Source organism: Catharus ustulatus, chromosome 11, assembly GCF_009819885.2.
Source record: "Catharus ustulatus isolate bCatUst1 chromosome 11, bCatUst1.pri.v2, whole genome shotgun sequence".
NCBI lineage: Eukaryota > Metazoa > Chordata > Aves > Passeriformes > Turdidae > Catharus > Catharus ustulatus.
Window position 1 is genome coordinate 21271102 of NC_046231.1, and position 23443 is coordinate 21294544.

General features: G+C 48.8%; 1 protein-coding gene across 1 annotated transcript in view; it reads right to left on the reverse strand.

Moving 5' to 3' along the window:
• The window catches only part of LOC117001670 (Fanconi anemia group A protein-like), a 31571-nt gene that overhangs the window by 4539 nt on the left and 3589 nt on the right, over positions 1 to 23443 (reverse strand). Inside the window, 36 exon segments of the mRNA XM_033070136.2 lie at positions 592 to 704; positions 1301 to 1383; positions 1386 to 1404; positions 1744 to 1803; positions 2572 to 2677; positions 2962 to 3128; positions 3336 to 3402; positions 3847 to 3975; positions 4485 to 4558; positions 5564 to 5740; positions 5952 to 6048; positions 6185 to 6384; positions 7121 to 7203; positions 7206 to 7219; positions 8276 to 8346; positions 8799 to 8941; positions 9437 to 9541; positions 11246 to 11322; positions 12352 to 12401; positions 12493 to 12553; positions 13000 to 13088; positions 13806 to 13865; positions 14016 to 14111; positions 14503 to 14613; positions 15901 to 16034; positions 16579 to 16654; positions 16656 to 16721; positions 17172 to 17248; position 17731; positions 17868 to 17979; positions 18647 to 18713; positions 20967 to 21000; positions 21437 to 21519; positions 22125 to 22231; positions 22341 to 22346; positions 23186 to 23259. Coding sequence (XP_032926027.1) covers positions 592 to 704; positions 1301 to 1383; positions 1386 to 1404; positions 1744 to 1803; positions 2572 to 2677; positions 2962 to 3128; positions 3336 to 3402; positions 3847 to 3975; positions 4485 to 4558; positions 5564 to 5740; positions 5952 to 6048; positions 6185 to 6384; positions 7121 to 7203; positions 7206 to 7219; positions 8276 to 8346; positions 8799 to 8941; positions 9437 to 9541; positions 11246 to 11322; positions 12352 to 12401; positions 12493 to 12553; positions 13000 to 13088; positions 13806 to 13865; positions 14016 to 14111; positions 14503 to 14613; positions 15901 to 16034; positions 16579 to 16654; positions 16656 to 16721; positions 17172 to 17248; position 17731; positions 17868 to 17979; positions 18647 to 18713; positions 20967 to 21000; positions 21437 to 21519; positions 22125 to 22231; positions 22341 to 22346; positions 23186 to 23259 — 3089 coding nt within the window.

The window sequence follows — 23443 nt, forward strand, 5'->3', positions numbered from 1 at the left end:
GGAAATTGGGACTTGGGCAAAGGTGCAAGATTGTGACTGGGACAAGAAAATAAATCATTCTCCATTTTGTTTTCCCAGTTGTAAAAAAGCCAAAGTCTAGAAGCAGACAGAAGCATTCCCAAATCTCTTTTATCAGAGTTGGACAGGCAGTAACTCTATACTACAGAAGCATGTGATTATCACCTGCCATAACCTGCAAGGAGATTCTTCCATAAATTCCCAGCTTCTGGAGAAAAGCTGCAGGGCACTGACAGTGTAAGGAGAGGTAAGGAAGGAAGCAAGCAGCCAGTGAGCAGCTTCAGGAGCCCAGATTCCCCAAATCCAGGGAGTAAAGGGTGTGGCAGCTCCCAGGAATGTCTCAATGTGGTGCTAAGGCTTTGCCTAAGCAGGACTCTGCCTCCAGCCTCCTCTGCAGAGATTCCCTTTTCCTTATGGGGAAGAACTCTGACCCACATACACACAGGGCCAGACTCAATCATTATCAGACCCATGTTGAGTTTAAACCTCCAGAGGGGTCTGTCCAGAGCTGTCCTCCCACCTGAGCATTGCAGCCTGCAGCAGAGCAGCTCCCTGCTCCATCCTCACACACACCTGGTGCTGGAGCCGTGGCAGCCCCTCAGTCTGTCCAGTCCTTCTGCAAGTGGAGCCCCAAAGAGTCTCTTCCACTGAGAGCAGAGCACTGGCTCCAGCCTTGGCCACCAAAGCTGGGGACAAAGGTGGAAAGCAGCAGCATTAGCTTGGTGGTTGGCTGCAGTGTACAGCCAGGTACTCAGAGAAAGGGGATTTTCTCCCCTTAGTGAAAAAGCCCAAGCTGTACACATCAGAAATTTCACGTCTGGAAATGCAGAGGGTCACTTGAGACCATGCTCACACCAGGGTGCCCTGGGACTGCTCTGGCAGGACCAGTCAGAATGAAAGAACTGTTCCACAAAGTGATGGCCATGCTCAACACATGCACCAAAACGTGGTTCCTGTGAAAAACTGTACACCAGGAGTTACACACAGGACAGAGAATAAAACCTGGGATTTTGGGGCATTTTGGGTCACTTGTGATGTAACAACCACCACCACCAGAGACCAGCACAAACCTCCCAGCTCCCCACTCTGCACAGCCCCTGTGGCAACCCCAAGGAGCCCAGAGCTGGGATCAGTGATACCAAGGGCTCAAAAACACCCTGCAAATTTCCCAAAGCTCTAAGAGCTTCTGTTGAATGTTACACTTGGATAGTGCTTGACAGAAGCTCTCTGAGCTGGTGCTGGATTTGTCCCAAAAGCAGAGAAGCAGAATGAGATCAGTCACCGCTGCAGAGAGGAGCACCACGGGACACTTGGTTTGACACTTGGTGAGAGCCTCGCTGACCCCTCCTGCTGCATCCTCACATCCAGGCTGGCACTCAGCAGCCCCTGGAACAGGACAAATGACAGGATGGCTCCACACATCATCCCTGCTGCTCCAAGTCCCTCTCTGAGCAGTGTAAACTGATCAGAGATAACTGTAGGGGTCAGCACGGCTCAGCAAAAGCAGCATCTCCCAGCAGCTCCTTCCCCCACCTGCTTTGCTGCATTGTATTAAAATTCACCTCCACCACCACTTCCTCCTGCTGCTCCCCCCATTTTCCTGGTTGCTGCTCTTGTTGGAATTCCATCAAGAGTTCTCCAAAGGAGGGTGCAAAGGGGACAGCTCGTGTGGCAGGAGGGAAGCCCTGAGCAGGGACAGGGAGGAGAGGACAAAAGCAGCATTACCCTGAAGAAGTGAGCTGTGATGTCGTAGGAGAGTGCATATCCTCTGGAACAGACGTTCTTCTGCAGGAAAACATGGAGAGGGAAACAAAACCATCATTCCTTCCCTTTGGAACAGGATTTCCTAAGAGCATTTGGGTGTCTGGCACAAGGACAGCACAGACCCTGATGCAGAATGTGGATTTTAGGTCAGGCACTCCCACAGAGTTGAGCTGCACAGCCTGCACCCACGAGTCCAGCAGGGCAGCAGCACATGGATGAACAGCCTTGGGGTGAGCAGAGGTTTCTGGCTGTGCCTAATGTGACATGCAGAAGGGCCTGGAAAGGCCAGTCAGGATGAATAAATAGAAATCAGCTCTCCATGGAGCACAGGTCCTGAGGGATCTGCAGTCAAATGACCTTCTCCCAAAAGCTGCAGGGATGTCCCTGGATGTTTCTCAGGAGGATAAGGAGGATCTCACTCTACAGCAAAACAGTTCAAGGCCCTGCATGACAGAGGGATTGGAGAAGGGCTCGTGCTCAGCCCCTTCCAGGCCTCCACAGAAATGCTGGAGGTTTGTCTGGAACCCACTTCACCAAAGTGACTCACCAGGATTTACTCTTAATAGTGTCAAATGCCACCACAATTCCAAATGAATGAACACAAAGTCACAGAATCATGGAATGATTTGGGTTGGAAAGGACCATGGGCAGGAACACCTTCCACCAGACCAGGTTGCTCCAGGGCTGGGGTAGTCACAGCTTTTCTGGGTAGTTTGGATGCAACCTCCTTCCCTAAATTCAAATTCAAGGTCTTTACCAATGAGCAATCACCATTTGGCTCACACCTACCAGCTCAGAGTTCACAAAACAGAAGAAGCTGTCACAGTCCAAGACTGTTCTGTTCCCTTTCCAACTCGTGGAGATCAGGGTGGATGCAGGGAGCCCAACCAGAATCCTTGGGCAGGGAAGAATGAAAACTGAGATTAGTGTCAGGGTGAGAATCAGCCTCCCCATGAAGATGTGTGACCAGCCTGGCAGGGTGAGCTAGCCCAGGATGGCACATGGAAACACAGCTAATTCCAGTGGGTGCCAGGAATAAATAAATAAACATCCCTGGCACAGCTGTCCCCAGGACATGCAGTGTCACTGTCACTTGCTGTGCAATCAGGGGGGAGGACACTGCACACAGCAGCCTGCCCTGAGCAGCAGTGCTGCTGGAGGCATCCCAGCTGCTCTCACCTCCTGTGCAGCAGCAGCTCCTGCTGCCTCCACAGCTGCTGTCCCAGAGCAGATCCCTGCTGGCTGCCTGTCAGTCTTCCCTGGAGGATCTCAAACAGGAAATGTCTCTGGGCAGCTGAGCAGCCAGGAAGCAGCTTTGGCCTGCACCTCAGCTCCAGCACCAGCTCCTGAACAGAGAGATGGGGAAACCAGTGAGGGCCACACACCAGGCTGCTCTCAAACCCTCTTTGTTTCTCTGAAGGAACCAGGGACCAACAAGAGGAGCCCCTCTCAATCCCCACACCTCACAGGTGAGAGCAGAATGGAGCCTCACCAACAGTGAGGAATGAGGGAACACTTTGTGAAGTTCAAGGGACCTGACAGTCTGAAATCACCTGCAGCCTGCAGAGAATCTCAGGGCTGACTGACATCTTCGAGTGGCCACAGCCACCCAGGTCCAGCCTGAAATGAGAGGACATGAGGGAACTCACCCTGCTAGCCCAGGGGAAAGCACACTTCAAACAGTCAGATGCTCCAGATGAACACAGAGCTCAAATATTGTGCCTTAAATAAGCTGTAGCTGAGACAGCAGCTCTCCTCTACCTCCCTCCTCATTTTCCAGCTCCAGCCACTCCCCCTGGGGCATTGGTGTTTGTCTGGCCACACACAGCTGAGTACAAAGTCAGCTTTAAAAAGACAGCCAGACAGGGCTGCTGTGGCTGCAGCCCCAGCCCTCTGCCACCTAAAGCAGGATGCTTATGCACAGACTGTGAGTCACACAGGGCCACCTCCCAGCTGCCCCTCCAGCCAGACCAGGAGGGAATGGCTTCCCCAGCCCCACAGAGGGGACAAGCTCCCAGTGCACAGCCTCAGGCCAGCAGAAAGGGAAGCCATGGCACAGAATACCTCTGGGAGGAGTCCAGGATGGCATTGATGATGACTCCACACGCCTTCTCCAGGTCTCCATCACAGCCACCAGCAGCAGAAGGGGCAGGAAGGTACCTCTGATAGATGGCCCAGTAATGGAAATCCTGTCTGCAGGATGGAAGAGGAGGAGATGGGAAATCTGTTGGAATGGTGCCCTTCCCTTGATGTAGATGGAAGCTCACACATCAAGAGTGAGGAGTGATTTGTGCTCAGATAAAAGCACCATGTAAGTACAGGCATGAGGAGTCCACCAGCAGACCCCACCCAGCTCTGGCTTCCAGAAACAGGGACGGTTTGTGACAAGTGATTGGAAACATCAGGGTGAGCCTCACAGAACCACGGGATGGTTTGGGCTGGAAATGACCTTAAAGCCCATCCAGTCCACACCCCACCAGACCAGGTTGCTCCAAGCCCTGTCCAACCTGGCTTTCCTCAAGTAAAAACACACACACACCTCATTCCAGCAGTGCTGGAACTCAGGACAAACCACAGCAGGCAACAGGCATTTGTATCCTGCAGCAACTGTTTATTTACTTCCTGATCTTCAGTGCTTTTCCTTAATTTTGATGGGAGACTCTTGGACTATTCCCTTTCCAGCAGAGCCCCTTGGCCCTTACCTCTCTGAAGCAGACAGAATGTCCTTGTCAGGGCACACTTCCAGCTCCAGCAGCAGCCACTCTCTGAAAGATAGCTGGGAAAAGCCAGGATTTAGGAGCAGGGAAGAACAGCAAGGGAAATCACTTGTGCAGCACAGCCACCTGCTGCCCAGCTAAAACACACTTTCATTCCATCTCCAGACACAATCCCATGTGGATTAAGAGACATGAAACAAGAGACATCAAGCCAAGGAAGCTCCTGTGCTGTTTCTCTTCTAAAAAATTTCAAGCTAAAACCTACTGGCTTTCAAAAATTCATGGAACCTCCACAAAGCCTGTCTCACCCACACCCACCCTTTGACATTTCCAAACACACTCACCACCTCCAAGCACAGATACCAGGATGGACGTGTGTTATTAGAAATAAAGGTAAAATGAGCCCAGCACCTCAGTCAGACAGGCTGTGAGCATCAAAGAGAGGTTATAAACACAGGGGTGCTCCAGCCCTGGACACTGAGCCAGCCAAGCACAGGGAGTCATTCTAGGAACACCACAAACTCCTCTGCACAAAGACAAACTGGTTTTGGAGGAAGTAGGTTAAAAAAAGAGAGTCTGTCAAATCAGAGGGAGGTACAAAGGGAATAGCTGGGATGGTTTGAGCGAGGCTGAGCCAGGCAACCCAAGGTGTACAGGGAACTTTGGCATTTAGACAAAGCACCAGAAGAGCAAGGATTTCCAGTTATTTGCCTCTCCATCACTTCACAGAGAGCACAGCAGGGAGCCAGGGTGATGGGCAGGCCTTTGCTCTGCAGTTCCTGAGCTCCTATAGCTTGCCAAGCTTCCTGCTTTTCCAACAAGTAGGACACTAAAGTTTTACCTCTGGATTTGTCTTTCTACCTTATCATCCCCATCAAATAACAGCAGCACCCATCCCACCCCTCATGACTCAGCTGCCAGACAGCTTTTCAGGTATTTACTTCTTACTTTCAGGCACTAAGTTCCTACATGAAGCCTTTGATCACCAATAAGGAAATTGCAAAGGGCAGATCTAAAAAAGTGAGAATTAGAGGGTGAATTTGGGTGATGGAAAAGATTTATACCTGGAATGCCTTTTCCTTCAAGAGCTCTTGGAAGCCTGCTTGCTTCCACAGGCACAGGCTGGCTCTCCTGTAGTTCAGAGAGGGGCAGGACAGGGAGCTCCAGCTCAGGGCAGCTCTGGTGTCCTCACACAGGACTCCCCGAGCTTCCAAGCTCAGCCGTGGCACCAGGTACTGCAGCTGGAACAAAACACCAACCCTGCATGAGGCTGTGCCAGACCCAGCCCCAGAGCCACCTCTGCTCCTCTGGGGCTGCCCAGCAAGCAGAAGCACCAAGGGCTCAGAGGGGAGGGCACACAGATGGGTTTCCACACAGGGATTTGCACAGGGACTGCAGCAGGGAACTGGGCTGAGACTGAACTGCCTCATAAGTTAGAGCAAAACTTTTTACCTTTTTAATCAGGCCAGGAGGAATCAAGGCACAAAAATCTTCATGAGGACAGGATGAGAACTTGCACATGAGATAAGCTGCTGCTGCAGTACAAAACCTGAGAGAGAGAAGGAAAGAACTCCATTGTCAGGTTGGTCCAACCCCCTCCACAAACTCTGGAAATCCTCCACAGGAGCCTTCCCAGCATCCCAAAAACCTGGGGGAGCAGGGAGGGGGTGGGTGCCCCATCTCACCTCAAGCAGAAAGCAAAGGACTCTTCTGTCCTGCACACGAGCAAGGAGCTCCAGTACTCTGAAACAGAAAGGGCCTTTCCAGGAACAGCCTGAGAAACCCCAAAATTGGCTTCCACTCCAGGAATTAAAGCTCTGCATTCGCTTAAGTGGATCACAAAAGCTGCCAGTCCTAAAATATGAGCAGCACCAAGGGAAGGACCCTGGAAGGTAAAGTGAGTGAAGAGCAGGAAATTCATTTTTGGTAATTTTGTAACATTAATATTTCATTTTTGATGCTGTAATACTTCACTTGTATTATTGTAACATTTTGTACCAAAACACCTTTCTGAGGGAAAAATCTACAGTGAAGGAGCAGAATGCTGTTTCTGCTCACCAGCAGTGCAGCAAAAATTGAGCAGAAGAGAGACAACCCACAGCAGAACTGGAGGTTTCTGTAATACAGCAAGTTGGAATAATTCAGATTTTTGGATTCTCAAGGCTTCTTAGCTTCTCTGACAGTCAGTTTAGTCTATCAGCCTCTTATTTTCACCCTTGCAATATCAGAGAGGAAATAAACCAAGGAATTCTTTAATAACAAAACCATGCACTGCTGAAGCCCAGATAGGGCTCTTAATTTTATTTTAAAATTTTTACAACTGAATTATTCAACATGGAAGCTTAGGAATGAAGCATTCTAGCATCTTTCTTTTGTCTCCTTCCTAAATTTGCCTGTTTAGCTCCTGTTAAAATGTCTCAGCAGCATTTCTGTAGGGAAGAACTCTCCTCACTTTACCCAGGGCAGCTTCATACCCTTTGACCAAAGCAGGGCATTTTTTGGGAGCCTGGAGGGCAGTGAAGTCCCTGCACGGTGCAGCCCAGACAGCTCCATGCCCCCCAGCTCAGGAAATGGATGAGAATGGCCTTTAGCACCACAGGATTCCTGGCTGGAAAACTGACCTGATGATAAATAAGCTGGCAGAGCCTGCCCAGGAGTGCAGGCAGGAGATTCCTGTGTCCACACATCATCTTCACCACCAGGACAGGCACGGGCCCTGCCTGCACAAGGTGAAACCACAGGCTCATTAAATTCATCCCTAACACAGGAAGATGTAATTAAAATGCTTGAAGAGCCTGGAGCTGCTCCATGCTTGTCTGTAAACACAGCACAATTATCATTCCATCCACAGCCTCAAAGGAAGGGGCACTTTTGGGCTACCTGAGCAGAGAACCCTACAGACAGGGATGGCATCTCAGGTAGTTGTTGCCATCTCAGAAGGCCAAAGTGACCTCTGAGGTGACAACAAAGACAGGAGGAGCTGCCTGGGGCACAGGGTAAACAGAGGCAGAGCAATAAATGGGATCAAAAAACAAAGCAAGGAGGAATTGCTGTGACAATAAAAAAGCAGGGGCAGGGAGGGATTTTCCCACCCTGATAACAGAGAAATCCATCCTCAGGTGGGAGCTGTGTTCAGACACCATTCCCTGGGACTCTTGTTTGTCACAGAGACTTTTCAGAGGGGTTTTTACCAGTGATTCATCTGCTCCAGGCAGAGCAGTGCAAGACAGGGAAGGATGTCCTGGCTGCCAAGGCACAGGGCAGCTGGGATCCCAGCCAGCTCCTCAGCACGCCCTTGTTGCCCAACAAAGTGATTTTCCACTGACACGTTGCCCATAATGTTTACAGGCTCTGCTACATCAAGGAGTGCTCCCAGGGGCTGGGCAGTGCTGCCTCTGCTCCCCAGCCAGGCCAGAACCCACCCCAGTCCTTGCCAGGGGGAAGGAATTCCAGGATGAAAGGGACTGGCTCCAGTGCCATCCCCCACTGCTGGGCTGGAACACCCGGCTCTGTTTGTGGGGGGGTTAATCCCTGTCCAGAACAAAGCAGAGCTAAAAGCCACTTGGCTGAAGGGATCTGTAACAGCAGAGGAGAAATATGTTCTATTTGCTGCAGCTCAGAGTGCATTAATTCTTGGAGGGCAGACACTTCACCTGCAGCTGCCAGCCTGGCACTGGGGCTATGAACACCCAAACTCCCTCCTCAGCCCTGCACAAGTGCTGGAATTCTGGTTATCACCCACTTCTGGTTTTCCTACTCTTTGACTCCCATCTCACCTGTCAGGAGGGTTAAAAGAGGAAGCAGCCAGTAGGGTTTGGCAGAATGATGTCAGCAGAAGATCAACAACCTGAAATAAAAAGCACCAGGAGTAAACCTGGGATAAAAACCACACTGCTGATTCCTGCTTGTCAGGCTGGATACCTAAACCTAGTTTTCAGCTTTGTATATACATTTCCTGACATCAAAACAAGGAAACAAATTGGTTAATGAGATCCACTACAAGTTGTACAGATCCACTGCCACCAAGGAGAGAATCGAGCCCAGGAATGACCCCAGCACACAACAAACACCCAGACAGGGCAGTTGAGGAAAGCCTTGTTCATCACAGGGGTGCTCTGGTAGAAAATATCTCCAGATCCAGCCACCTCCAGGTGGTTAAAACACAGGAATAGTCTGTGCAGGGCAGGATAAGGGAGACAAAAGGAGAAGTGTATTTCCTGCTGCTGCAGACAAAGGAGCCTTTCTCACCTTCTGTGCAGATGCATTTTCCCTGCCCAGCCCCTCCCCGGTGGTACTCACGCTCTGGTGGCCCTGTGCCAGCCTGGGGGCAGGGACAGCCACTTGGACTGGGGAATTCGAAGGAGCAGCTTCATTCTCCTCACTGCTGGCACCCAGGACACCTCGGAGTCTGTCTGAAACCACGGCAGTCTGAGCTGCCACATCTGCAGGGAGAGGACAGGACAGGGCCACCAGGACAGCAGGCATGAAACATTTACAGCCCCCCACAGCAGCAGGAACAAGCAAAATACAAACTTCAATCAGAGTCAAAAGCATGTAAGGAAAAGCTTTAATAAAAATGTTGGCTGGGACTCAGTGGATCATCAGCAGCAGCATTATTTTTTCCCAGTATTATTTTACCGACACACCTCAGGAACAGTTTTCACACCAGGGAGGAAAATGCTTTCCAAAGGGGGCTGAGCCACCAGGAGTGGGGCAGCAGAGACTGGTGAGATTATCACAAAGATAAGCCCCAATAAAGCATGGGAATACATCAGGCATTAAAATGTACATATTCATAGCAGGAAGGATTACCAGCTCTGAAGGATTACCAGCTCCAGGTAGCAGGGGCAGTAACTCCTGCTGGGCCTTTGGCCAGCACCAGCCACTCTTTATTCAGGTGGCTTTTGGGACAGTCAATGAGATCAGCTCCCTCATACCTTCCCACCGAGCCTGGTCCACAACCAGAGTCCTGAGCTCAGCTAGTTCAGCCTTCAGCTGCTCCAAAGGCTCCTTGGAATGGCTGGGTTCTGCTTTGGAGTCATCTGGACAAGGAGGAGAGGAAATGCATTCAGCAATCTCTGTGTGCACTTTCTGTAGAAGCAGAATTTACTTTTCCTGAAGCTCTAACAAAACCCCAAACTGTCAGTCTGCCACACAGAGAGCTTTGTTTTTTCACTCAGAATGTGCTATTTAATTAATAATTTATGGGTTTGTGCCTAGTTGCAAAAAGGAGTCGAGTTTTTAAAGATGAGAGACAAAAAGTTCAGTTTTCAGAGTTTTCTTCCCCCTTCCTTTAGCTCTGCCCCTCACAGAAACATTTGCTGTCCTCAGGACTGGAGTCAGGCTCAGAGTGCAGACAGACATTACAGCATGGACACATCACCAGCTCCTCCAGATGCCCCATGTTACTCTGGCTTTTTGTTCAAGGAACAAAAGGAAATTCCTTCTACCACTAGAAAGAGATGCCACCAGCCCCAAAAACCCCCAGAGTTCGTTAGACAGGAACAGCTTCTTGTACAGGGGCCAGGAATACATCACCCAGGAGCAAGAACAGCAAATAACAAAGGGTGAAATTAATACTGGTTGTAAACACGCTGTAAAATAAGGTGTTGGGAGCCCACTGAGTCACCTGTGTGTGCAGACTGAGCCCTGCCAGCGGGGTTTGGGGCTGCCCTAAATCCCAGCTGTGCAGAGCTGGGGATGGGGCAGGGAACAGGGAACGGGATCAGAGCGCAGGGGACAGCAGGGGACACGGCTGAGGGTGGCACAGGGCCCGGGCAGTGCCACTAGAGGTCAGTGGCAGCGCAGGAGCCCCGCGGAGCTCCGGGATGCTGCGGCTCCATCCCGGCCCGCAGGGATCCAGGTTGCCAAGCCAACCCCGCAGCCAGCCCAGCCTCTGCACATCTGGGGCCCGGGGACGGCTCTGCCACATCTCTGCAGCCACAGCAGCTGCAGAAAGCTCCAAGGGCCCCGAGCAGGGCTGGGCTACCAGGCTTGGCTACAGATTTATCTCCACAGCCAGAGCATGAATCTGTAACTCATCCCCACCAGGCTCTGGGAACCATCTGTGCTCCCCAGCCTGACCTTTTCATTGTGTGAAGCATTGGAAGGTGTGTTTGAAACACCCACTTGCTGACAGAGACAGCAGGGCTCATTAAATACCCTCATTAAATATCCTCATTAAATACCCTCATTAAATACCCTCATTAAATACCCATAACCCTGCCCCAGCAAAGCTGCAGCGATGGGACCCAAAATCACCTCCCACTCCAACACCCATCAACCAGCAGCTGCAATCCCTTTCCCAGCCCCTCCTGCCCCCCCAGATCTCCCTAATCCCCTCTTAAAAGAGGATGCCAGCAGTTCAGACAGCAGAGGAGTCATTGCACAAGGGATCAGCACAGCAGGCTCCCAGCACAGCAGATTCCAGCCCGGGCTGAGCAGCTCAGGCTGCAAACGCTGATTCATGGAAAGGTCCTGGAGGTGGAATTCAGCCAGCTCAGGCTCAGGCATCATCTGCAGCCTCAGCACAGCACAGGGCTCCCAGGGACTGCAAAAATCCCACCCAAGCAGGGCTGGCAGAAAGAGTCATTGCAGGAGTAAGAATTTAACACCTCAACGCAGCACTTTTTTATGGATTGAATCCCTACTCAGCCATAAATCTTTGAAAATTTTCAATTTGGGAGGGCAGCAGTGGGAAAATTGACATTTCATATTGATCCATAAGTAAATGTTGCATTTTTTACCTTGTAAGACCTTCTCTTCCATAGCATGGCAGGCTTGCAGGTATGTGGAGTACAGGTTTGAGGGTATTTTATCAGCTCTGTGAAAAAGAAGAGATTTATTATCCTGCATATCCACAAGCTGCAGCTTTATTAAATAAGCACAAACAACAGCCCTTCCATGTAATGTAATTAGAGGGACTCTGAAGCATAAAGAGCATCTGAAGCATTTTTCAATCATCTGACATGAGGGGCTGAGATTTCTGTGCAAGGCTTTCACAGCCAGCATTGCACACGTGTAGCACACACAAACCCAACACTGTACATGTTATTAATTCATGTTTCAATGCCTATTTCATATCTGGTTGATGTCCAAGATGCCCTAAGAGTGTGAGCTGTGAGCTGCAGCACTCACAGATGTAAAATGTGAACGTGCTGAGCCCAAGGTGTGACCTCCCTGCAGGGCAGGCACTCGCTGCTTCGTCCCACGGGGCTCCCCAGAACTCAGCTGCTTCTCTTACAACTTTAATTTCACTACATGATCCAGCCTTTAATTTTAGAGCCAGACTGGAATGACAAGGCAGGGCCAAGCACCTCATTTGCAGGCAGTGTTGCAAACATTCTTCCTTCATGAGAGGTTACAGAGGAACTACTGGGTGTAAGCTACAGCTGCTCCTGCAGCAGAAAACACTTTTAAACATGAATGCAGGGCAAGCTCGAGTCCTGAGAGGGGCTGTGTCCTCCTGGGGCATCATCCTGGTGCCCCTAAAGCATTAACAGACACTGAAGGCTTATCTTTCACTCCCCCCTTACCCCCTCCCAAAGGGACTCACATTCCTGGAGAAATTTTATATTCAGCTGCATCCTTCAAGATTTGCATAAAAATGTACCTGGCCTGGAGCCAGAGGGACTCCTAAATAATGATTTCACAGTGGCCAGAGGATTAATTGCAGACCTGAGGACTACACAGATCAGCTCCTCCATGCACAACCTGCAAGCCTCAGAGCTGGGCCACCAAGCCCTGCCAGGTTGGTTGTAACCAAGGTGTCAAAGCCTCTGATAATCTGATATCAAATGTCCCAAAGAGAAAGCCCAGCAGCACAGAAAACAACGCTGGGATGGCTGAATACCTCTTTAAGGAGTCTATAAAAGCCATGTGTCCATCTGGGGTTTTAGGGAGCTGCAAGAGAGGAAAAGGCAGGTCAGGGGCAAATTATCTGTGTAGTACACACAGAAAATGGGAGGGGCAGAGAAAAAAGCCAAATACTGACCACACGGGGCCTGAGCAGAGCTGGAAGGAACCAGGAAGTGTAATAGGGCCGTCTGAAAATGCTGAGAAAATAAACAGAGCAAAGTATTACCAGAGCCAAAGGTCCAAAGTGCCATCTCCACACCTCAGGAGTTAATTTGGCTCCTGCAAATACTAAATGTTCATGGTGACATGAATAACCACAGACAAACCAGGTTCAGGTTAGCCAATGGTTTTTAATTTCTTTCATTTTGCTTTTTGTTGTAATCATTTTGGACTTCTTTTGCACAGGAATGTGCCTTTTCACTCTCCCCACAAATATCCTCTACTAAGATGACTCCTCAGGAAGTGGGAAGAACTTCCCCAAACCTCCCTTGCTCACATCCTCAGTTTTTCTTGTTTCCTTCTTTTGATTCACACTCGGCTTCTACAATTATTGTTTTTGTTGTTATTGTTATTATTATTATTATTATTATTATTATTATATTATTGCTGCTGAGCCCAGGAGGAGCTGAAAAGCACACAGTACCTGGCTTCTATCACAGAGGTTGGGATCTTCCTCGTGTTTTCAAATATCTGAAGGGCCTTTTCAACATCACGGAGAGCCTGGGCCTGGGGCTGCCTCACACCAGGAGAGAAAGATGTGAGAAATGCAGGGTGACATCAACTTACCTCTTCTGTTCTGGATTTGCTGCATTGTGATTTTATTTTAGTTGGATATGTGGAATTAGACACATCTCCACTGCAGCCTGTGCCTGCAGGCAGAGGCACTGACACCCCGGGTTTCTCTTGTTTCAGTTGTAAGACACCTCAGGCTGCAACAAGTTTCTCATCTGAAAACCAGATCAGACTTGGAAAAATTAAATTAAATCTTTGCTTATGCCTAGGAGTTCATCACAGGATTGGGTTTCTTGTATTAAATTCTGCTACCCTGCCTCCAGTCTGCATTTCATGTATCATGTGAGGCCTCTTCCTCTGATCAAATATAGGGAGGAATAATAAAGCCAAACACTTCCTTGTAATAACTGCTGTTACCCAGAATGTATCATGAACTGCAGTGTGAAGCTGCAGAGTGTAGATTCCATCCCCAAATCTCCTTTGAACTCCACACTTTGATGCCACACCACAGAGATGGAGTGCCCCAAGACAGCTATAAAATGTGACTCCTCTTTTCATGAAAACTGGGAAGATCCTGCATTTATGGCCACTAAACCCTCTGCCTTGAAGCTGGAGACTTAGCAGCACACTGAGCTCTGGCATGGCAGGGAGGTTGATAACCTCAGAGCTTTTCCAGAGGAAAAGGAATGTGGCTGATGAGGAAACTGGAGCCAGTACCTGCACAGCCTCCTCGGTGGCAGAGAGGTCCTCATAGAGCCCCATGTCTTCTATGGCCACCTGTGTGAGGTCAGAGGTGCAGGTGGTCACACACAGCAGGCTTTGACAGATGCACAGAGAAGTCCTCTCAAAACAGACAATGTTTCCTGACCTTGAGGTCGGCCAGTCTTGTCTTAGCCAGAGTGATGTACTCCAAGAGCACCATGTGACCTTGAGGTCGGCCAGCCGTGTCTTAGCCAGAGTGATGTACTCCAAGAGCAGGGACCGGTGTTTGGTGGGCACAAAAGGTGGGTACATGATGTGCACCTGAGAGTGAAAATCACAAGATTGTTACAGGAAATCCAGGTGAAATTCTAACTAACTAATTCTGACTAATGATTACCTCCAATATTCCCCAAAGAAGGCATTATTGCTTGGTTAAGGATCAATCATTTTCATGGCAACCAACATAATTTTTCCCAACAACAAACAAACTAGATCAGTGAAGTGCCTAAAACTAAATTCATGAAAGGAGTTCTCCCCATCAATAAAAGAATCTTGTCCTTCCTTTTTTCAGGAAGAAAAGAGTTTGAATAATGAACCAGAAGTAATGCAATTACTATAACAACATTTATAATGAGCTGAACCTACTGAAAGGCACAGAGTCATTTTGGGGCAGTGCTGGACCTGAAAATCATCTCTGCCAGCACCTTCTCACCTTCAGGTATGGTGCAGCTTCAAAGGGCACCAGCTCTGACAGGAACTCGAAGAGGAAAACCAGAGATTTCTTACTGCTCCCATGCTGGCCACCAGCACTCCCAAAGGAAGCCTGAAATGGGAAAATGGGAAATAAGACTTTCAGTGTGGAGAGGATCCTCATCCAAGCAGTGCCATAACTGAGCACACCAACCCCAAACATCCCATTTCTGTCAGGACAACCTGGATAGAGTGTTTACAGAATCATGGAATGGTTTGGGTGGGAAATGACCTTAAAGATCACCTAGATGCAGTCCCCTGCCACGGCAGGGACACTTTCTACTAGCCCAGGTTGCTCCAAGCCCCATCCAGCCTGGCCTTGGACACTGCCAGGGATCCAGGGGCAGCTTCTCTGGGACTCCCCACTCTCACAGCCAAGAACTCCTTCCAAATCCCATCCAGCCCTGCCCTAGGGCAGTGGAGCCATTCCCTGTGTCCTGTCCCTCCCTCCCTTGTCCCCAGTCCCTCTCCAGCTCTCCTGGATCCCTTCAGACCCTGGAAAGAACTCTGAGCTCTCCCTGGAGCCTTTTCCTCTCCACTGAGCACCCCCAGCTCTCCCAGCTCCAGAGCAGAGGGGCTCCCTTGGGTGATGGTGACTTAGAGAAGTCTCTGTGCAAGTTTGCTGCCATGAGAACACTTAAACAAGGCAACTCTGAGATGCACCAAAAGATTGAGATTCATGAGGGAACCACAAATCTGCAGGTTTCTACACAGGTTTATCTGGGCATTCCAAGGAAAAGAACCAGTCTGAGACCACAGAGAACACAACCAGTTTGTTATTCTGATACCTCCTGGACACTCTATCAGCCAAAGCTGAGCTCAGATTTGCAAACTCATACAAAGGAATTTCCAGGTTGAATTTACGTTGAGATTTGCATCCCTAAAATACCCAGCTGTTTACAGTTAAAAGCAACAATTATCTGTAAGGTCAAACACAGCAATTACAGCTGCATGCAAACCTCCAGGAAACTGGAATGCTTCCTCTGCCATAACCCCCAACTTATGCATAACAACAGTGCTGCTTATCAAGATACTGAAATCCATCCAAGATGATGATAATAACAGGAATTACATGTCTGCATTCCTAGCAAATAACTACAACAGGAGAGGTGGACTTAAAAGATGAAGGAGGGAAAACTGGGGAAAGCCAAATAAATTTATTCTTTGCAGACACAAAGGCAGTAATAAATATGCAATCATTCCTATATCAGTACAATCATTTGTACTTTTTTTTTTTTTTCTCCATTCTCATTCCTGGTTGTCCTGTCTGGAACAAGGCTTTCTCCACACAGCAGAGCATTGCTTATGCAGGCTCACAAATTAAAACAAGGCTCACCAGTCAGGCCTCCCTCAGTCTTACCTTAAACCACTCAGAGTAAGGCATGAAGACAGCAGGGCCCTCCAGAGCAGCCTGACGAGCGATCAGGAAGGCAGTGATCATATTTTCCATGTCATAATTCCCAAAGGCCTTCAGCAGGAGATGGCTCAGCAGGTCTGGGAACATAAAACAGTAACCTCACACTTTGCTCCTGACAACAGTGCTGTACTTTCTGATAGAAATGAAGACAAATATCTGTGATAAAACACAAGGCAGGACATGTATTGCAGCCTGCAGAACCTCTGGGGTCTGATTTTATTTTTTATGCACTTTCAACTGTCAAACACGCTTGGATTCCCTGCAGGGAGTCCAGCAGTGGGATAATTAGTAAGGAATTCTCACAAACAAGCCCTGCCAGCAAAGGTGAGCTAGAACTGAAATTCAGTAATCACTATGCCAATTAATACTGAAGGTATTACCAAACAACCACCCTGGGCTGTACACAAAGTTTGAGAAGTGGCAGGCACGAGGCCTGGCATTCACATCAGCACAGACAAGGAAAGTCTGAGTGGAAAAGCAGAGGTGCTGCTGCTCTTTTCCATGCAGGAACCCCCATGGATGACTCCCTGCTCCCCAGCCCAGCAGCACGGGCACACACCAGGCTGGCAGTGCCCACACCAGGCTGGCAGTGCCCACACCAGGCTGGCAGTGCCCACCTACCCCTGAAGAGCTGCTCAGCCTCAGCCTGGCACACCACCAGCGTGGACACACAGGACAGGACGTGCTGCCAGTTCACCCTCGTGGGTCTCCAGGACTTGCTGCAGCTGGCAGATGGATTCCTTCACACTGAATGCCACCAGCAGCTGGAGGAGTGATGGCAGTTCCTGTTAGCTGGGACATACAGCCTCAAGAAAGGGGCATACAGGCAAGATTGACAGGCTTTTCTGGGATTTTTTCAGCTATCCTGCATCTTTTGGATCAGCTTCCCAGGCCCAAATATCAGCCTGCACTGGAACCAGCACCAGCTACAACAAACAGAAGAACTCCAATTCTTTCAGAATCCATTTCATATTCTGTACCAGTGAAAATTCACATCTCCAATCAGCATCTTTGCTCTCATTAAGAGCTTTGCACAAGCAAAACCCACTGTAGTTTTTTTCTTCTCAGGCTCCCTCCTCCCAGAGTTTCTGGCAATTGGTTTGGATTCTGCAGCTGGATTACATTGCACTAATTTCCAACAACCTGATTTCAGGTACTTCAGGGATATAAACCCAACCTAATGAAGCTCTCTGAGTGACACCAGGCAGATGTACCTTGCGAAACAGAGCTGTGAGCAGGGGACAAGTCCTGGTAAAGCTCCACTCCTTCTGCATCTGGATGGCGTCAGACACTGCACCCACAAAAGGAAAACTTCAGCAGCAGGTTTTAAAATACACCCCAAATACATCAGTATCCCTTGTGCAGCCATTAAAAACTGCCCAGTGGAATTGTGTCTCCCCTTTGTCTTTGGAACATGGGCTGAGGCACAAGGACTGGGCCATTCCTTTATGGCTCTGTCACTCCAGAGCTGTTTTTGTGACCACACGAGCGTAGGCTGACGTGGCACATGCACAGAGAACCAGCAAGGAATCAGCTTTTCCCTCATTAACCTCTTCATCTGGGAGCCAGCAATGACACAGCTCTCCCACACAAGAGACAAGCAGCTCCAGATCACAGCTCATGGGATTTTACCAGAGATTTCATAGCTCAAACACATTTCTTCCTAAAAGCATCAAGCTTCATAACTACTGATCTGGGATTAGAATCTTCCTACCCAAAATTTTGTCTTGAATTATGACCCTCAGATGACTTTTTTTTTGCCTGATTTGGCACCCTGCTTATACAGGAAGGAGCTCAGAGGTCTGGAGGCTGCTCTGGCTCTGGGTCCTCCAGGCTGGCTCCACTCAGAGTGGGACAGAGCTCTGGACACACCTGGAGACACCTGGGGACCTGTCCCTGCCCATTCCCACCTTTCAGCACGGGTTGTAGGTGAGAACCTCAGTCAGGGTGTGTCTGAAAAACTGCCTCAAGGAATCCGGGTGAGCCACGCTTCCATAAAGGGACACGTTGAAGACATTCAGCCTGCAGAGGAAAAGGAAATACCACAAACAATGGCAGGCAGGTGATCAGCCAGCTACTGACTCATTATGATCAGCCAGCTACTGATAATAAATGATCCACCAGCTGCTGATGAAATAGGAACAACCAGGTGCAGTTTAGGGTGAATGACTAATTTTTATTCTACATCCATCTTCTCAAATTGCCACAAATATATACTTTTTGGTATGTATTTTAAAAAAATCCAAACAACTAATGATAACACTGTGCAGCCATCAGGTTTACAAATGTGAGTCTAAGGCGTATCCCTGCATAGGGCTGAAGGTGACATGCACAAAGCAGTTAAATAAAACAAGTTTGGAAGCAGGAATTGGAGATTATTTCACCTTCCAGGTGTTTCTGCTCAGAAGCAGTGAGAAAACTCGATGGGGAATTGTTGGCATGACAAGAGGGAAGTCCAGGGTTGGCTCCAGCACGGCCAGAACCCACTTTCCTACCTGGCCCTTATCTTTTTTACAAGCACTTTTGTCTGCACATATTTTATTAGCAGAGAATACCAAGCACAAGTAGTAGTGGGAGGGGTGGGAGGTGTGTAAATAAGTACAAAACACCCCACAACACTCCTCCTGTTTCAGTAAGAAGTGCAGCAGTGGATAAAAACCTCCTCCTGACAGTCTGGAACGTTTCTTACCAGAACCTCCCAGCTCGCACCATGGAAACATCTTCCTGCTTCTCTTTACCAACAGCATCCAGCACCCCTGGACCCCAAAACACACAAAAACCCAATGAGAAAAGGACCATGACACCAAACCCCACACGGGAATTAACAGGAATGAGCAATCTGTGCCCCTTTACAAAGGTGACCCCACCGGGGAAATGTGAGAAGCCACTCAGCAGCGCTGAATTCTTCCCAGATTTTTTCCAAAGTGACACAGAGACTCAGAAACTATTATCCCTGCCCTTGACCAATTTAAAAGCATTCCCTAGAACATGCTAGTAATGAAGCCGCCTAAAAATGCATATAAATCAGAATTTCATTCCCAAACCCGACCCCAGTGCATCTGTGAGTGTGAGCATCGTGTCTGGAGGCAGGGATTTGCACAGGCTGAATTAACCACCCTGCAAACCACGTCCCAACAAAGGGCAGGCTGGGGGAGGGGCCGCGTTTGTAATGTGCCATTTGCATTGCAGGAATTCCTTTTAAAAAGCTCGGTTTGCCCCAAAAGGACCGCGGAGAGGAGGAACAGGTTGGCAGCTTGCGCAGCGCCGTTGTCTTGACGATCAGCCCACGGACTGGGAAAGCCTTTGCTTTGCAGTCTGCTGCAGCAGCACTTCTGCTTTGTGCCACCCTGCCTTGAAAACCCTCCTCTTTCAGCTGATAAAGGAGCTTGGTTTGTGTATTCTAATCATTTCGCTAAGAAAAAAACACCCTGAAAAGAAAATTTACTGAGCAGGGGCAGCGAAGCAGACACCCTGGCATGCCAACACAGCTTTAGGATGTAACACTCTCCTCTCCTGCTCAGGAATACTTTAAGGTTAAGTAGGGGAGAATAAAGCAAAGGAGATAAACTGAGCTTATCTTCAGGCACAGCAGTTGAGCACTGCCGGATCACTGCAGTGAACACACTGCTCCCGTGCTGCTCCCAGCCTGTCCTTCTCCTCCTGTGAAGGTCTCCAGTAACAGTGAACTCTTTAACATTAAAAATCCTAATGTTCTCCAAAGATTAATGAAGTGAGACCCCTCAAAGGTGACCCAAAAGCGTGGACTAATAAAATATCTTACATAAAGCTCATGTAGTGCCTTTTGCAGGCAGGCAGGCTGCGAGTGTGGCAGTGCAGGCTGCGCAAAGGAGAAGGGCAAATGAAGAGCAGGATGCAGACTCCTGTCTGCCTGCCAACAGCCTGCTCCTCCTCCTCCAAAATCCCTACTCCTCCTCCTCCTCCAAAATCCCTACTCCTCTGCTGAGAAGGGCTGCTTTTCAGCTGTTAAAGGACCACCTGAGATGGGATTCATACATGTTAAATAATAAAGCACTTCTCTCGCAGCTTTCCCTTTTTAGAAGGACTCACAAGGTCCGTGAGGCATTTCTGTGCTCCCCGTGGGGCGAGGGATGGGGCTGGCAGTGCCCACAGGGATGGAGGGGAGGTGCCATGGCCTGGGATGGGGTCACCTTACAGCAGAGAGAAGGCAGCAGCCTCTGCAGCAGCACGGAGCAGGAGAGGAGGCAGCAGGGAAAGCAGGGAAGCGCTGTCACTAAGGAGACAGCGGTGACAGCAGGGCACAGGCAGGTGACACCAGCCAGGGGTGTGGGACAACGGGAGGGGAGTAAGGAACGTGACAGCAGCAGTAGAGCATCTCCCCAGGAGGATCAGCTGTGACACAGGACAGAAATAACCCCATGTGAATGTGTTCAGTCTGCGTGCGTCAGGATTTGCTGGTAATCAGGCACTGCTGTGCTGAGCCCCAGCACGGCACCAGGGCAGCTCAGGCCAGGGCAGGCACGTTGCAGCTCATGAACACTGCTGTTTCAGGGCTACACACCTACACTAGGTGCCTTTGCTCAGCACAAAAATAGAGGTTTCACAAAACATTAGCCTGCAAATCCAAACGGTGAGTCAGCAAAATCGCTCCATTCAATGTTTAATTTACTAGGCAAGAAAAAATAAATCTAAATAGAGCTGATCCTGGCCTAACCTCTGTGCTCCACCTGCTTCCAAGCAAACCTGTTAAACATCAGGAAATCGGGTCAGGTATCTATATAATGTTACAGTGGGAGCAGAAAAAAACTGTAGCATAAAAGGCAAGAAATTATCTGCAGTGTCTGGAGACGCTTTAGGAGAACCACAGGGAAAGCAGAGGCAAATAAAATCAGTGACATAAATATTATGCACAACAGCACAGACAAAGCAGCCAGGCAAAGGATTTCTCCTTAGGGATTGAGCAGTGAGCACGAACAGAAGTCTTGGAGCCAGCAGTGGCTGCACAAAGCTGAGATCACAGCAGTACTCACATGCCAGCATTCTCTGTAGGACAGCACGGCAGATCTGTTCAAAATTGACAAATTAAGGGATTTTGAGTTTCAAAGAGCTGCAGTTCAATGCAGAAAAACTAAAATTGACTCAAAGAGGTTTTGCCCTCTAAAAGCTTCACTTTGACCTTAGGCTCTGCAATAGAATATATAAAATAGACAGAAGAGCAGCACTTTCCAACCTTACAGCCTGCCATGTCTCATATTCAAATGGAACACCCAAGCAATCCAGGTGAAAGGAAGTTAAAAACCCCTTGATGTGCCACCTTGGAGCAATTCTCCATGCAAAAAAATCCCAATTCCTGGTTTCCCCATTCCCCCACTCCAGCACCTGCACCACCACCCTCTCCTTGCAGCTCCAAGCTCTGAATTATTTGTACTCAGCAAGAGCCAGAGGTTAATAGAATTGCTTATTAAAGCAGCATTTGCAACCAGGTTCATTTTGTCCTTACATAGGTAACCTTCTGGAACTCCACCTTCCTTCCCAGCTCTGAAGCCTGCTCAAAGCCATTCTGAAGAAACACGATGGCAAAGTCTGCAAATCGAGAAGGAATTGGTGTTGCAGCATCCCCTTTGCACACCTGCTCCTTCCCTCCCACCTGTCCCAACAGTCTCTGAAAAGCCTCCACTCAGCAGGAATCATTTACTGCCTTGGAGAAAAATTATTTCCAGGAAAAAGAATCCAGACTTCAAGGATTATAAAGTCTAAAGAATTTGCAGTTATGCTCCACAACCTCTGCAGAACTCAGAGGGGCTGTACTTGATCAGTTGCACTGATCCACACTCAGACACTGGAGGGATTTTCTCCTACATAAACTAAGAAAATAAATAATAGAAATTGACAGGGGGGACATGGAACTCTGAAATATTTCTGGCCCAAAACCTCCCTGGGATTTTGCAGAGTGTCACAGTGCCCGTGCATCATCCCTGAACCACTCCCCTCACAACTACACTGGAGTCACCATAACTCCAAGGGATGGAAAGATTCAAACCAATTATTTTTTAAAGGGAGATATTCCCTAAAATTGCCAAACATATAAAAATATATTCCCCAGAGAAATGAGGTAAGGAGACACAAAGTGAGGCTTTTGTGTTGTTGCACCTCTGAGGTTCTGCCCTGCCCCCAGCCCAGGTCCTTGCCTGAGAGAAGGCGCCGTGCCAGCTCCGTGTCCTCACTGGGGATGTCCCCAACCTGCTCACAGAGGCCACAGAGGCTGCTGCAGAGCCACTCCACTGCTGCTGGCCTGCTGGGCTCCTGCAAAACACAAAACACCTTCAGTTCAATCCCTCTGCTCTCTGCAAGGCTTGGCTGTCTCCACCTCCATCGTCTGGCTCGGGGAAGAGCCACCTGTGCACTCTGCCCTAAATGTGTCACTTCATTTATTTAACTTACAAACAGCTCCTTTTTATATTATTTGCTTTATAAGAAGATCCTGCAACACACACACAAAGGAAAACTGTGTGTGAAATTGTGCATCCAAGTACTTCCTCATCTCTGACATGAAAGTGTTTCCATTGAGAAAACTCTGCTAGAAAATTTCAGCTCCAATTTCTAAGGCACTTGGATAAAAATGCTTCAAAAAGAAATTAAATTCTTCATCTATACCTTTGGTTCCCTTAAATTGCTTTCATTGTGAACAGACAAGCAAACCAGTTTCAGAAGCCTAGAAGATCACTGGGAATTCCTCTGACACAATAAGGAGACAACCTGGACTTCACAACTGGGTGAGTTGTTAGATCTGTATCATGGAATAATGGAATGGTTTGGGTTCAAGTGGACCTTAATGCTCATCTTGATTCACCCCAGACCAGGTTGTTCCAAGCCCTGCCCAGCTTGGTCTTGGACACTCATAGGGGGACAAAAAACAAAACCCCAAAATCCTTAGACTAACAATTCCCTGGAGATTAACTCTGCCAGACAAAAAAAAAAATTGTAACATTTGTGAAGATGAAGCATCCACCTTCTGCAGAGCAAGACTTTTTCTCAAGTCCTGGTGGACACCAAAGAGGAGCCACCACATCAAAACTGGGCTAATTACCCCAGAATAACCCCCCAAACCCACAGCAGCTCCTAAATCCTGCTAATCTGATCCCTTGCCAGCACCTGACTATATCCTGAGTCCAGAATACTCATGACTAATCCCTGATTATGTTTCAATAGGCTTTAGGAGATCAGCCACACCCCCCTGAGGCCAGCTCACCTCTCCAGCAGCTCTGGCAGGCCAGCGATGTCCCTGCTGTGCAGGTGCCACACGGCTTCCAGCACCGGGGGCTCCTAAGGAGATGTCACCATCAGGTCACAGCCTGCACTGGGCACTTAACATTTGGCTATTGTAAATGTACACGAAAAACAAAGCTGGGTTCTGTTTATTCCAACTCTCCAGAAGTGGTTAAAATTAAAATTGGCAACACAGGAAATGGCTGGTGATGGAAGATTGTATTTCCTAGAAATTTTGGCA